The 12,500-nt window shown below is 51.0% G+C and overlaps 1 protein-coding gene across 1 annotated transcript in view; it reads left to right on the forward strand.

Annotated features, from left to right (window-relative positions):
• The window catches only part of col13a1 (collagen, type XIII, alpha 1), a gene marked incomplete at its 3' end in the record, with an annotated part of 95,262 nt that overhangs the window by 65,027 nt on the left and 17,735 nt on the right, over positions 1-12,500 (forward strand). The window contains exons 21-26 of the mRNA XM_084460910.1: positions 8,516-8,551; positions 8,649-8,702; positions 10,583-10,660; positions 12,008-12,043; positions 12,239-12,295; positions 12,380-12,403. Coding sequence (XP_084317036.1) covers positions 8,516-8,551; positions 8,649-8,702; positions 10,583-10,660; positions 12,008-12,043; positions 12,239-12,295; positions 12,380-12,403 — 285 coding nt within the window. The remainder of the gene's footprint in view (positions 1-8,515; positions 8,552-8,648; positions 8,703-10,582; positions 10,661-12,007; positions 12,044-12,238; positions 12,296-12,379; positions 12,404-12,500) is intronic.

The raw sequence follows: 12,500 nt of genomic DNA on the forward strand, positions 1-12,500 counted from the left end.
ATAGCACATTTAAGCCACAGGGCAATTCAAGGTGCTTTACATGAGACATTAAAAGCATTAAAACAAAAAGCAAGACATTATAGACATTTAAAACAAAAGGCAGGACAAATTCAAAGCGTTAAAACAAAAAGCAAGACATTATAGACATTTAAAACAAAAGGCAGGACAAATTCAAAGCGTTAAAACAAAAAGCAAGACATTATAGACATTTAAAACAAAAGGCAGGACAAATTCAAAGCGTTAAAACAAAAAGCAAGACATTATAGACATTTAAAACAAAAGGCAGGACAAATTAAAAGCATTAAAACAAAAAGCAAGACATTATAGACATTTAAAAACAAAAGGCAGGACAAATTAAAAGCATTAAAACAAAAAGCAAGACATTATAGACATTTAAAACAAAAGGCAGGACAAATTCAAAGCGTTAAAACAAAAAGCAAGACATTATAGACATTTAAAACAAAAGGCAGGACAAATTAAAAGCATTAAAACAAAAAGCAAGACATTATAGACATTTAAAAACAAAAGGCAGGACAAATTAAAAGCATTAAAACAAAAAGCAAGACATTATAGACATTTAAAACAAAAGGCAGGACAAATTCAAAGCGTTAAAACAAAAAGCAAGTAACAAAAAGCAGGACAAATAGAATACAGGAATAAAAGTTACAGTGCAGTATACTGAGTAGACTCAGTAGACCGGTCCATACTCAGAGAGGACCGGTCATACTGAGAGAGGACCGGTCATACGCAGAGAGGACCGGTCATACTCAGAGAGGACTGGTCATACTCGGAACGGACTGGTCATACTCAGAGAGGACCGGTCAGACTCAGAGAGGACTGGTCCATACTCAGAGAGGACTGGTCATACTCAGAGAGGACTGGTCCATACTCGGAGAGGACTGGTCCATACTCAGAGAGGACCGGTCAGACTCAGAGAGGACTGGTCCATACTCAGAGAGGACTGGTCCATACTCAGAGAGGACTGGTCCATACTCAGAGAGGACTGGTCCATACTCAGAGAGGACTGGTCATACTCAGAGAGGACTGGTCCATACTCAGAGAGGACTGGTCCATACTCAGAGAGGACTGGTCCATACTCAGAGAGGACTGGTCAGACTCAGAGAGGACTGGTCCATACTCGGAGAGGACTGGTCCATACTCAGAGAGGACTGGTCCATACTCAGAGAGGACTGGTCCATACTCAGAGAGGACTGGTCCATACTCAGAGAGGACTGGTCCATACTCAGAGAGGACCGGTCCATACTCAGAGAGGACTGGTCCATACTCAGAGAGGACTGGTCATACTCAGAGAGGACTGGTCCATACTCAGAGAGGACTGGTCCATACTCAGAGAGGACTGGTCCATACTCAGAGAGGACTGGTCCATACGCAGAGAGGACTGGTCCATACTCAGAGAGGACCGGTCCATACTCAGAGAGGACCGGTCATACTCAGAGAGGACCGGTCCATACTCAGAGAGGACTGGTCCATACTCAGAGAGGACTGGTCATACTCAGAGAGGACTGGTCCATACTCAGAGAGGACTGGTCCATACTCAGAGAGGACTGGTCATACTCAGAGAGGACTGGTCATACTCAGAGAGGACTGGTCCATACTCAGAGAGGACTGGTCATACTCAGAGAGGACTGGTCATACTCAGAGAGGACTGGTCCATACTCAGAGAGGACTGGTCATACTCAGAGAGGACTGGTCATACTCAGAGAGGACTGGTCCATACTCAGAGAGGACTGGTCATACTCCCCCTGACAGTAGACCTGAGGTGGAGCTGTTTTGTCGATCTGTGACTGGCAACAGACCGGCTCTTCCCGTCTCCTCACCCCCCCCCCCCCGGGCTCTGACCTCACGTTCATCTTCCTGATCTCCACATCGAGAGAGAGAGAGAGAGAGAGAGAGGGAGAGAGAGAGGGGGAGAGAGAGAGAGAGGGAGAGAGGGCAGGGATGGAGAGAGAGAGAGAGAGAGAGGGAGAGAGAGAGAGAGAAGGAGAGAGAGAGAGAGAGAGGAAGAGGGAGAGAGAGGGAGAGAGAGGGAGAGAGAGAGAGAGAATGAGAGAGAGCGAGAGAATGAGAGAGAATGAGAGAGAGAGAGAATGAGAGAGAGAGAGAGAATGAGAGAGAGAGAGAGAATGAGAGAGAGAGAGACTCAGAGTTGGGCTCTGGAGCATTCTCCTGTGACCCCCCTTCCATCCCAGAATTTCATCCAACCCGTTGGCGTGGCAACCCCAGCGTGTGTTTTCCCCATCAGCCCTGATGGATGGGTGGAGCAGGGAGGAGGGGGGAGGAGGGAGGAGGAGGAGGAGGGAGGAAGGGGGAGGGAGGAGGGAGGAGGGGGGAGGAGGGGGGAGGAGGGAGGAGGGGGAGAGGGAGGAGGAGGGGGGAGGAGGGAGCAGGGAGGAGGGGGGAGGGAGCAGGGAGGAGGAGGGAGGAGGGGGGAGGAGGGAGGAGGGGGGAGGAGGGAGCAGGGAGGAGGGGGGAGGGAGGAGGAGGGAGGAGGGGGGAGGAGGGAGGAGGGGGAGAGGGAGGAGGAGGGGGGAGGAGGGAGCAGGGAGGAGGGGGGAGGGAGCAGGGAGGAGGAGGGAGGAGGAGGGAGCAGGGAGGAGGGGGGAGGGAGCAGGGAGGAGGAGGGAGGAGGGGGAGAGGGAGGAGGAGGGGGGAGGAGGGAGCAGGGAGGAGGGGGGAGGGAGCAGGGAGGAGGAGGGAGGAGGGGGGAGGAGGGAGCAGGGAGGAGGGGGGAGGGAGCAGGGAGGAGGAGGGAGGAGGGGGGAGGAGGGAGCAGGGAGGAGGGGGGAGGGAGCAGGGAGGAGGAGGGAGGAGGGGGGAGGAGGGAGCAGGGAGGAGGGGGGAGGGAGCAGGGAGGAGGAGGGAGGAGGGGGGAGGAGGGAGCAGGGAGGAGGGGGGAGGGAGCAGGGAGGAGGAGGGAGGAGGGGGGAGGAGGGAGCAGGGAGGAGGAGGGAGGAGGGGGGAGGAGGGGGAGAGGGAGGAGGAGGGAGGAGGGGGGAGGAGGGAGCAGGGAGGAGGAGGGAGGAGGGGGGAGGAGGGAGCAGGGAGGAGGGGGGAGGGAGCAGGGAGGAGGAGGGAGGAAGGGGGAGGGAGCAGGGAGGAGGGGGGAGGGAGCAGGGAGGAGGGGGGAGGGAGCAGGGAGGAGGGAGGAGGAGGGAGGAGGGGGGAAGGAGCAGGGAGGAGGAGGGAGCAGGGAGGAGGGGAGAGGGAGGGGGGAAGGAGCAGGGAGGCGGAGGGAGGAGGAGGGGGGAGGGAGGGAGGAGGGAGGAGGAGGGAGGGAGGAGGGGGAAGGAGCAGGGAGGAGGAGTGGGGAGGGAGGGAGGAGGGAGGAGGAGGGAGGGAGGAGGGGGAAGGAGCAGGGAGGAGGAGGGAGGGAGGAGGGGGAAGGAGCAGGGAGGAGGAGGGAGGGAGGAGGGGGAAGAGCAGGGAGGAGGAGGGAGGAGGGAGGAGGGGGAGGGAGGAGGGAGGAGGGAGGAGGGAGGAGGGGGGAGGAAGGAGGGAGGGAGGAGGAGGGAGGAGGGAGGAGGGGGAGGGAGGAGGGAGGAGGGAGGAGGGAGGAGGGGGGAGGAAGGGGGAGGGAGCAGGGAGGAGGAGGGAGGGAGCAGGGAGGAGGAGGGAGGAGGAGGGAGCAGGGAGGGAGGAGGGAGGGAGGAGGGGGGAGGGAGCAGGGAGGAGGAGGGAGGGAGGAGGGGGGGAGAATCTCTTCATGGAACAGAGAAGGATCTGACACACAGGCCACACCGAGGGAACGGGCCTTTTTATGATATGATATGCTGTTTTATGATAAAGAGCAAGTGCTTTCACAGGCCAATCCTTCAAAGTTATGGTATATTCACCTCAGGATGTGAGGTTTGCTCGACCCTGGGGATGTTCTAAATATACCCCACAACCGTGGATCGAGCCCGGAGCTCGTTGGCTCAGAACTAAATGAAACAGGTACTGTAAGCGTTTGTGGCGTCAGTCATAACTATTAACATCCAACGGCAAGTCTGACTGTAATTTACGTCGGAAGACGAGCGAATTGCAGCAGGCGACGGCGGCGCATCTAGACGGAAAGGAAATAGGCAAGACCACCAGTAGAGACCTCCTCTCCTCGACCACGGTTCTAGTGAAATACGTCACTGTTAGCGCACGGTGGATCAGCGCCCACCTGTAGTGGCAGAGTCTACCCCCCCCCCCCCCTCGGTCTGGTGAACTGGACATGGTTTTAATACCCCCCCCCCTCCGGGGGCAGAACTGTGTGGGCGAACGGCGGTGTGTAACAGGAAGATGGTGGATCTGGTGACAGGGGGGTCGGGGTGTGGGGGGGGGGGCAGAGGTGTGTGGGGAAGTGTGCTCAGCCAAACCCAGACAGCCTGGCTCTCCGCCCTCCCTCCGTATCGAAGTCAGAGAGGCGGAGAGCAACACAGCTGGAGAGACCATTAGGAGGAGAGCTCAGTTCACCAGCCTAGTCCAGTAATACTAGTACTCCTAGTCCAGTAGTACTACTCCTAGTCCAGTAGTACTACTCCTAGTCCAGTAATACTAGTACTCCTAGTCCAGTAATACTACTCCTAGTCCAGTAATACTACTCCTAGTCCAGTAATACTACTACTCCTAGTCCAGTAGTACTACTCCTAGTCCACTAATACTAGTATGTCTAGTCCAATAATACAAGGACTCCTATTCCAGTAATACTACTCCTAGTCCAATAAAACTACTCCTATTCCAGTAATACTGCCCCTAGTCCAGTAATACTACTCCTAGTCCAGTAATACTAGTACTCCTAGTCCAGTAATACTACTCCTAGTCCAGTAATACTAGTACTCCTAGTCCAGTAATACTACTCCTAGTCCAGTAATACTACTCCTAGTCCAGTAATACTACTCCTAGTCCAGTAATACTGCTCCTAGTCCAGTAATACTAGTACTCCTAGTCCAGTAGGAGTAGTACTACTGGACTAGGAGTAGTATTACTGGACTAGGAGTAGTATTACTGGACTAGGAGTAGTACTTCTGGACTAGGTGTAGTACTTCTGGACTAGGAGTAGTATTACTGGACTAGGAGTAGTATTACTGGACTAGGAGCAGTATTACTCCTAGTCCAGTAATACTACTCCTAGTCCAGTAATACTACTCCTAGTCCAGTAATACTACTCCTAGTCCATTAATACTACTCCTAATCCAGTAGTACTACTCCTAGTCCAGTAACACTAGTACTCCTAGTCCAGTAATACTACCCCTAGTCCAGTAATACTGCTCCTAGTCCAATGATACTACTCCTAGTCCAGTAATACTACTCCTAGTCCAGTAATACTACTCCTAGTCCAGTCATACTGCTCCTAGTCCAATAATACTGCTCCTAGTCCAGTAATACTACTCCAAGTCCAGTAATACTGCTCCTAGTCTATAAATACTACTCCATGTCCAGTAATAATAGTACTCCTAGCCCAGTAATACTACTAGTCGTCCAGAAGCGTAGTGTTTCAGTGTTCATCATCTACTTCCGTGTAAATATCGAAACATTGGCAGCGAGCTCATGGCATCTCACACGGTTGACCACCACCTCCACGCCTGGCGCTGGGGAGGCCAGATATAGCCTGGGAGGGTATCAGCATGGGGGGGTATCAGCCTGGGGGGGTATCAGCATGGGTCATGAGCGTTTCTCCAGAACGGATGATGTGTCTATTCCTCGTGACCCCGCGCTACGCTTCCTCTGAACTGGAAAGGCCACGTCCGCATGGCTTCAACGAAGAGATAAACCATTTGATAAATCACGGCAAAGCATCTCAGTCAACAAGACTACGCGCGGGGCTTACATCCGCACACACACACACACACACACACACACACACACACACACACACACACACAGACACACACACCCACAAGTATGCATGCACTCCATACCTCCTCAGTCCCAAACACACACCCATGTTAAAATAGAAGCAGAGGGCGGGGGGGGGGGACGCGCTGAGGAAGCCAGATCACCAAATGGACGGGAGGAATGGTGCAAGCTGATTGGAGCAGGAGATCAAAGGGACCCTCTGTTTCCTGTTTAGGAGCTCAGCGATCCGGGGGGGGGGGGGGGTGGGGGGGGCTCTCCGTGCGATTAGAGCCGTCACCGCTCGTATCCCCCCAAGGAAGACGAGCGGTGGTGGGGGGGGGGGGGGGGGGTCTGACCAGGCTTTCATCTTCCCAGAAAGCGAGGGACGCTATCGGACACTCTATCCCCGTACGCCGCCCCCCCCCCCCCCCCCACCTGACAGGTGGGTGTGAAAGTGTTCACGGGGAGCCCGGTCTCTGGCACGGCTCCACCCCCCCCCCTGGCCCCCCGAGGATGGACATGGCGCCCCCGACCCCCCGCCTCTCTTAGAGCCCCGGCCGCAACACCTGTCTGGGGCTTCGGCAGAAATGCACTTGCTGAGTGTCTGTCAGTGGGTTGAGTTCGGGGAGGGGAGGGGCGGGGAGGGGAGGGGGGGGGGGCAACTAGGTTCAGACCCCGAGGAGTCAGAGGCGCTGTCATGCCAAAATGTGTCTGCTTGCCAAAGAGTGTACGGGGGTAAGAAGTCCCGACTGTCTAATTACACTTTGTGATCTTTTAATTGTTGTTGTTGCTGCTGCTAGCTCGCTAGCTAACTTATTTGAGGTCAGTACACATATAATATCAACGTTTCTAATTCATTTGAATGAAAAACACAGCTATAGAATTTAAAAATCGTGTCCACTAACGTTAGCTACCAGTCTCGTCCATGAACGTTAGCCAGCTAGCTTAAAACTTAATAAAGTGGCATATTAACAATCCTACAAACACATTTGAGTCAACTGATAATGGCGGCGGTGACAGGAAGTGAAATTAAATGAAGCGTCCACAAGCGATTCAGTTGTGGGCAGCGCGTGAAAGGGGGTTGGCGCATCACTGCCTAGTGGACATGCACCCTTAAGGGCTTGGGATGTACTCTTCTTCTCCTGTGTTCTCTCCAATCTGAACTTTTTAGTTTTATTCCCTTTTGAAACATAATTGTGGCAGTGTAACCTTTGTTTTCACGGTGCGTTTGCATGTTATAACAACAGCGTGTTGCTGAAGTGTGCCACGATGCCTTTTTTCGTATGACGTGTTGTTGCGTGGTCTTTTTGAGCTTGGCTTTTGATCTGTGTGATGTGTTGTTGCATTGTGTTTTTTGAGCTTGGACACTGGACGATATGAGACTCGTCTTGCATTGTGTTCATGTCTTTTGTCCACACACTCTCCCAGGGGGACTTTGGAATGCCAGGAATGCCAGGGAAGCAAGGACTACAGGTAGTTCACCATCCCTAACCTTTGACCTGTACCTTATGAGACCATATCTGAGATGACGTGATTGGAGAACACCAAAACCTTCCTGCTGATGGTTCTTCCCCATCGTTATTGCCCCGCACATCCTCTTAAGAGTGTTTGACGTGTTTTACTTGATGCTACCGGCCTTCTGTCAGTTACCTGATAATATGTCCCCTCATACAGCATTCCCTTATCCACACGTCCCCTGAGGTTACCTAGCGTCCTAACTAAGCAGTAAAACTAATGGAACACACCATTGATTCACTGAGAGCGATATAATAGGCTCTGTGCACCAGCTTCACTACTTCCTGAAAGTCACTTGGCTGCTTTATTTCCTGTCCAATATGATTGGATTAAGTGATTAATCAGGTGTGCGCTGGGTCTTCCGCACACCTGATTAATCACTTAGGCCAATCATATAGGACAGGAAATAAAGATGCCAAGTGACTTTCAGGAAGTAGTGGAGCTGGTGCACAGAGCCTATGAGAGCTCCATGTAGAGTCGATTATTGAGATGACACTGACTGGTTACTGAAGGTTGGATTCGGACTGAGCCATAGCCAGTCATACCTTAGTATAGCAACGGAGGAAAAAAATGTCATTCGCCTCTGTCCCCCGGACGGAGCGTTAGAATCGGGTCCAGGGTGGCGGCCCGTCAGCCCGCTGTGGTCACGGCGTGGGAGGGCTGCCTGCCTGCTGTGGTCACAGCTGTCGCCATACGTCATCCACCCGTTAATCTGGGCCGAGTGAAGAGGGGAGCGAACGCACAGATGAACTAAATAACATCGGAGTGTGCAGCTCCTCTGTATTTAGAACGTTCCGGAGAGCTAAGTGCCCTGTGGTGGATGCAGAGTTCTTGACGGACAACAGGCAGGCAGAGACCGTTTCATGTCCGAACCGAGACTGTTATTTGTGTGGGTAGAACGCAGCGTCTCCAAGGCTACCGGACATGCCCCGGAGTGTCGATTGGTCCTGGAGCTTGTCCGTGAGCCCGCGGGGGGGCCTTGGTCTGACAGATATACAGCCCGCGGTCTAATAATTATAAAGGAGTGAAAAGAGGCTTCTTCATCCCTGTGTGCGCATGCATGCTGTGCCTTCAAAGTTCCGACTCTTGGGAACGCCGAGAAGAGCTTCCACGTGTTTCTCATCTTCTCTTCCTTCTCATCCACCCTTTGACATTTGCGCTATCCGGGCCTCCGTAGGGGGAGCCAGGGTTCCCAGGCACTCCTGGACGCAAGGTAAACTAGCTCGGAGCGGCGTCGGGGTCGTCAACACCGACTACAAATACAACACAAGTCTGTGTGTCCATAACTCTGTTCTCCTTCCGTTGTAAAGGGCCAGACTGGAACACCGGGTACCCCTGGAATACCGGGCAAGAGAGGTTACAGGGTAGGCCTGGCTTGGCATGGGCGTTCTACTTGTGCCATCCGTCTGTCAATCATCCTTGTTCCCATAGCAGCTAGAGCAAGCGTATTGTTCCATTGTTTGTGTTTGTGATTGACCAGAGCTGCATGTAAAGCAAGGTGGACCTTGATTAGCTGCACTTCGTCAGTCTGCTCTACTGGCTTCCGCCCCCAAGCCCTTTGATCGTGCGGTTACTGACAGATGGACTAATCCAACCTCTTTAATGGCTCATCCTAATATAGCCGGCAGCGTCTGATTGGTTGGTCGAACTGAAGTCGAGCTTCATCGGTTGGTTGAACCGAAGTGAAGCTTATAGATTGCCATATATGACTGGCACTATGATGCTTTTTTAGCCTCTCTTACTCTGAAGTGTAATTTAATGTAATGTATTGCTTTATAAATGTTCTTAGCCGGTAGACAAACATACTCCAGGAGCTTGCTCGATCGTCTCGTTGAGAGGGGTCAGGGAAGAATTTTTACAGCTCACTTATCTGGCCCCCGGGTGATTACTGTTTTTTTCCTTCCCTCTGGAATATGTAGAGTGGGTCGTATGCCCACCTCCCTTGTTCTCTGTAAAGCGCATTGTGTTGCCTCTGGGTATGAAATGCGCTATACAAATAAATTGAATAATTGATTGATGTATTCTGCTATCCATGGAATCACAGTGATTTTCACGTGTGTGAAAAACATAATTTCCTCAGGTTTGGAGGGGATTGTTGTTCTCTTTGGAGGTTTGTGGGTGTGTCAGTCTTATGGAAGTACTGTAGGAGTGTGCCTTCCTCTCTGTTTGTGTGTGTTTGATCATTGTCAGGAGGGTTCATCAGATGTGTGTGTGTGTGTGACCAACCAACCAACGCTGTGCCACTGTCTAAACCGCTCCCATACGTGCTACGTACTGTACCTGCTTTGCACTATGAGCTTGTTTTGTGTGCCCAAAGGATTCTTATGAGTTATGCTGCATAGTCATGGTCTTCTGGTGTCTGATGTGTTGGACAGTCATGTTCTGATGTGTTAGAACGTCATGTTCTGGTGTGTTGGACCGTCGTGTTCTAGTGTGTTGGACAGTCGTGTTCTGGTGTGTTGGACAGTCGTGTTCTGGTGTGTTGGACAGTCGTGTTCTGGTGTGTTGGACAGTCGTGTTCTGGTGTGTTGGACAGTCATGTTCTGGTGTGTTGGACAGTCATGTTCTGGTGTGTTGGACAGTCGTGTTCTGGGGTGTTGGACAGTCATGTTCTGGTGTGTTGGACACTCGTGTTCTGGTGTTGGACAGTCGTGTTCTGGAGTGTTGGACAGTCGTGTTCTGGTGTGTTGGACAGTCATGTTCTGGTGTTTTGGACAGTCGTGTTCTGGTGTGTTGAGTCGTGTTCTGGTGTGTTGGACGGTCGTGTTCTGGTGTGTTGGACAGTCATGTTCTGGTGTGTTGGACAGTCGTGTTCTGGTGTGTTGGAACGTCGTGTTCTGGTCTGTTGGACAGTCATGTTCTGGTGTGTTAGAACGTCATGTTCTGGGTTGTTGGACAGTCGTGTTCTGGTGTGTTAGACAGTCATGTTCTGGTGTGTTGGACAGTCGTGTTCTGGTGTGTTAGAACGTCATGTTCTGGTGTGTTAGACAGTCGTGTTCTGGTGTGTTGGACAGTCGTGTTCTGGTCTGTTGGACAGTCATGTTCTGATGTGTTGGAAAGTCATGTTCTGGTGTGTTGGACCGTCGTGTTCTGGGGTGTTGGACAGTCGTGTTCTGGGGTGTTGGACAGTCGTGTTCTGGTGTGTTAGACAGTCGTGTTCTGGTCTGTTGGACAGTCATGTTCTGGTCTGTTGGACAGTCGTGTTCTGGTGTGTTAGACAGTCATGTTCTGGTGTGTTGGACAGGGGGAGAAGGGGGAACCCAGCACAGCAGGTACTGGGATCAAAGGAGAACCAGGGTTCCCAGGGGTTCCAGGACCCAAGGTACGGTTCCTACACCATAACCAAGTAGCAAAGCATGCAGATAAATGCTAGCTGGGTTACTGTAGCTTCAGTCGTGTTTCATCTGATACTAGCTTTTTAGAAGTATCATAATTCCACTGTTTAGAAGATCATAGAAGTGATTTATCATAAATCCACTGTTTTAACAGGGTGACAAAGGATATCAGGGTGGCCAGGTAGGAACATTACAGAAACCAACAGACCTCATTCACCAACCGTTCTGACCGGACCTCATTCACCAACCGTTCTGACCAGACCTCATTCACCAACCGTTCTGACCAGACCTCATTCACCAACCGTTCTGACCAGACCTCATTCACCAACCGTTCTGACCAGACCTCATTCACCAACCGTTCTGACCAGACCTCATTCACCAACCGTTCTGACCAGACCTCATTTACCAATTGTTCTGACCAGACCTCATTCACCAACCGTTCTGACCAGACCTCATTCACCAACCGTTCTGACCAGACCTCATTCACCAACCGTTCTGACCAGACCTCATTCACCAACGGTTCTGACCAGACCTCATTCACCAACCGTTCTGACCAGACCTCATTCACCAACGGTTCTGACCAGACCTCATTCACCAACGGTTCTGACCAGGCCTCATTCACCAACCGTTCTGACCAGACCTCATTCACCAACGGTTCTGACCAGACCTCATTCACCATCCGTTCTGACCAGACCTCATTCACCAACCGTTCTGACCAGACCTCATTCACCAACCGTTCTGACCAGACCTCATTCACCAACCGTTCTGACCAGACCTCATTCACCAACCGTTCTGACCAGACCTCATTCACCAACCGTTCTGACCAGACCTCATTCACCATCCGTTCTGACCAGACCTCATTCACCAACGGTTCTGACCAGACCTCATTCACCAACGGTTCTGACCAGACCTCATTCACCAACCGTTCTGACCAGACCTCATTCACCAACGGTTCTGACCAGACCTCATTCACCAACCGTTCACCAAACGTGTTCTTCTTAAACCAACTGAAGCAGTTTTCACAAGGATTCTGACATTTACTAATGTTTTCTTATTTGGGATTTGTTCATAGCTAAGAACATAATCTACGAACACTGAAGAGTAGTCGTACGCACGTTTGAGAGCTGACGTGCAAAATCATTGGTTATTGTGTTTACTTCAATTCTGCAATTGTATCATATTATATATGATATTATAAAAATACAATAGTGTGTCTATCATTTCTCATCTTTGGTGAATGATTCCCAATGATATGAAGCAATTTTTATACTTCTCTCTCAACAGTTCAGTAATGAAGTGGTTTATAGGCTGTCTTTCCTCTGTTTGTCCTCTAGGGGGAGGCAGGAGCTGATGGACCATCTGGACCACGAGTGAGTAAAGTCCACCTTTAAGTTTCATGCTAAATATCTAATGATGCATAATGTCCTGAGATGAGAAGCACAGCTTGCGGTGCCGTGGTGGTGTAAGACGTTAGCTTGGTCGCTAGCTCGGTGATGCTAACTGACTGGTCCATCTTAGCTCGGTCGCTAGCTCGGTGATGCTAACTGACTGGTCCATCTCCACAGGGTCCTCCAGGCCCCACCGGAGAGCCAGGGAAGTCGGAAATCCTGAACAATGAAAATGTAGGTCACCATTTTATAACTCATGACATGATGAATACTTGTAACATTATATGATAACATAATTCTTTTGTTTTTAATCTTCAGGATATTCGGAACGTACCTATGATGGTGAGTATTGTTTTGTTATTTTCGTACTCAAACATTTGACCTTCGATTTTTCTTAATACATTACAAACATACAAACATTGTTTGCCATAATCAAGTT

Source organism: Borostomias antarcticus (genome assembly GCF_949987555.1).
Source record: "Borostomias antarcticus genome assembly, chromosome: 34".
In the NCBI taxonomy this organism is placed as follows: Eukaryota; Metazoa; Chordata; class Actinopteri; order Stomiiformes; family Stomiidae; genus Borostomias; species Borostomias antarcticus.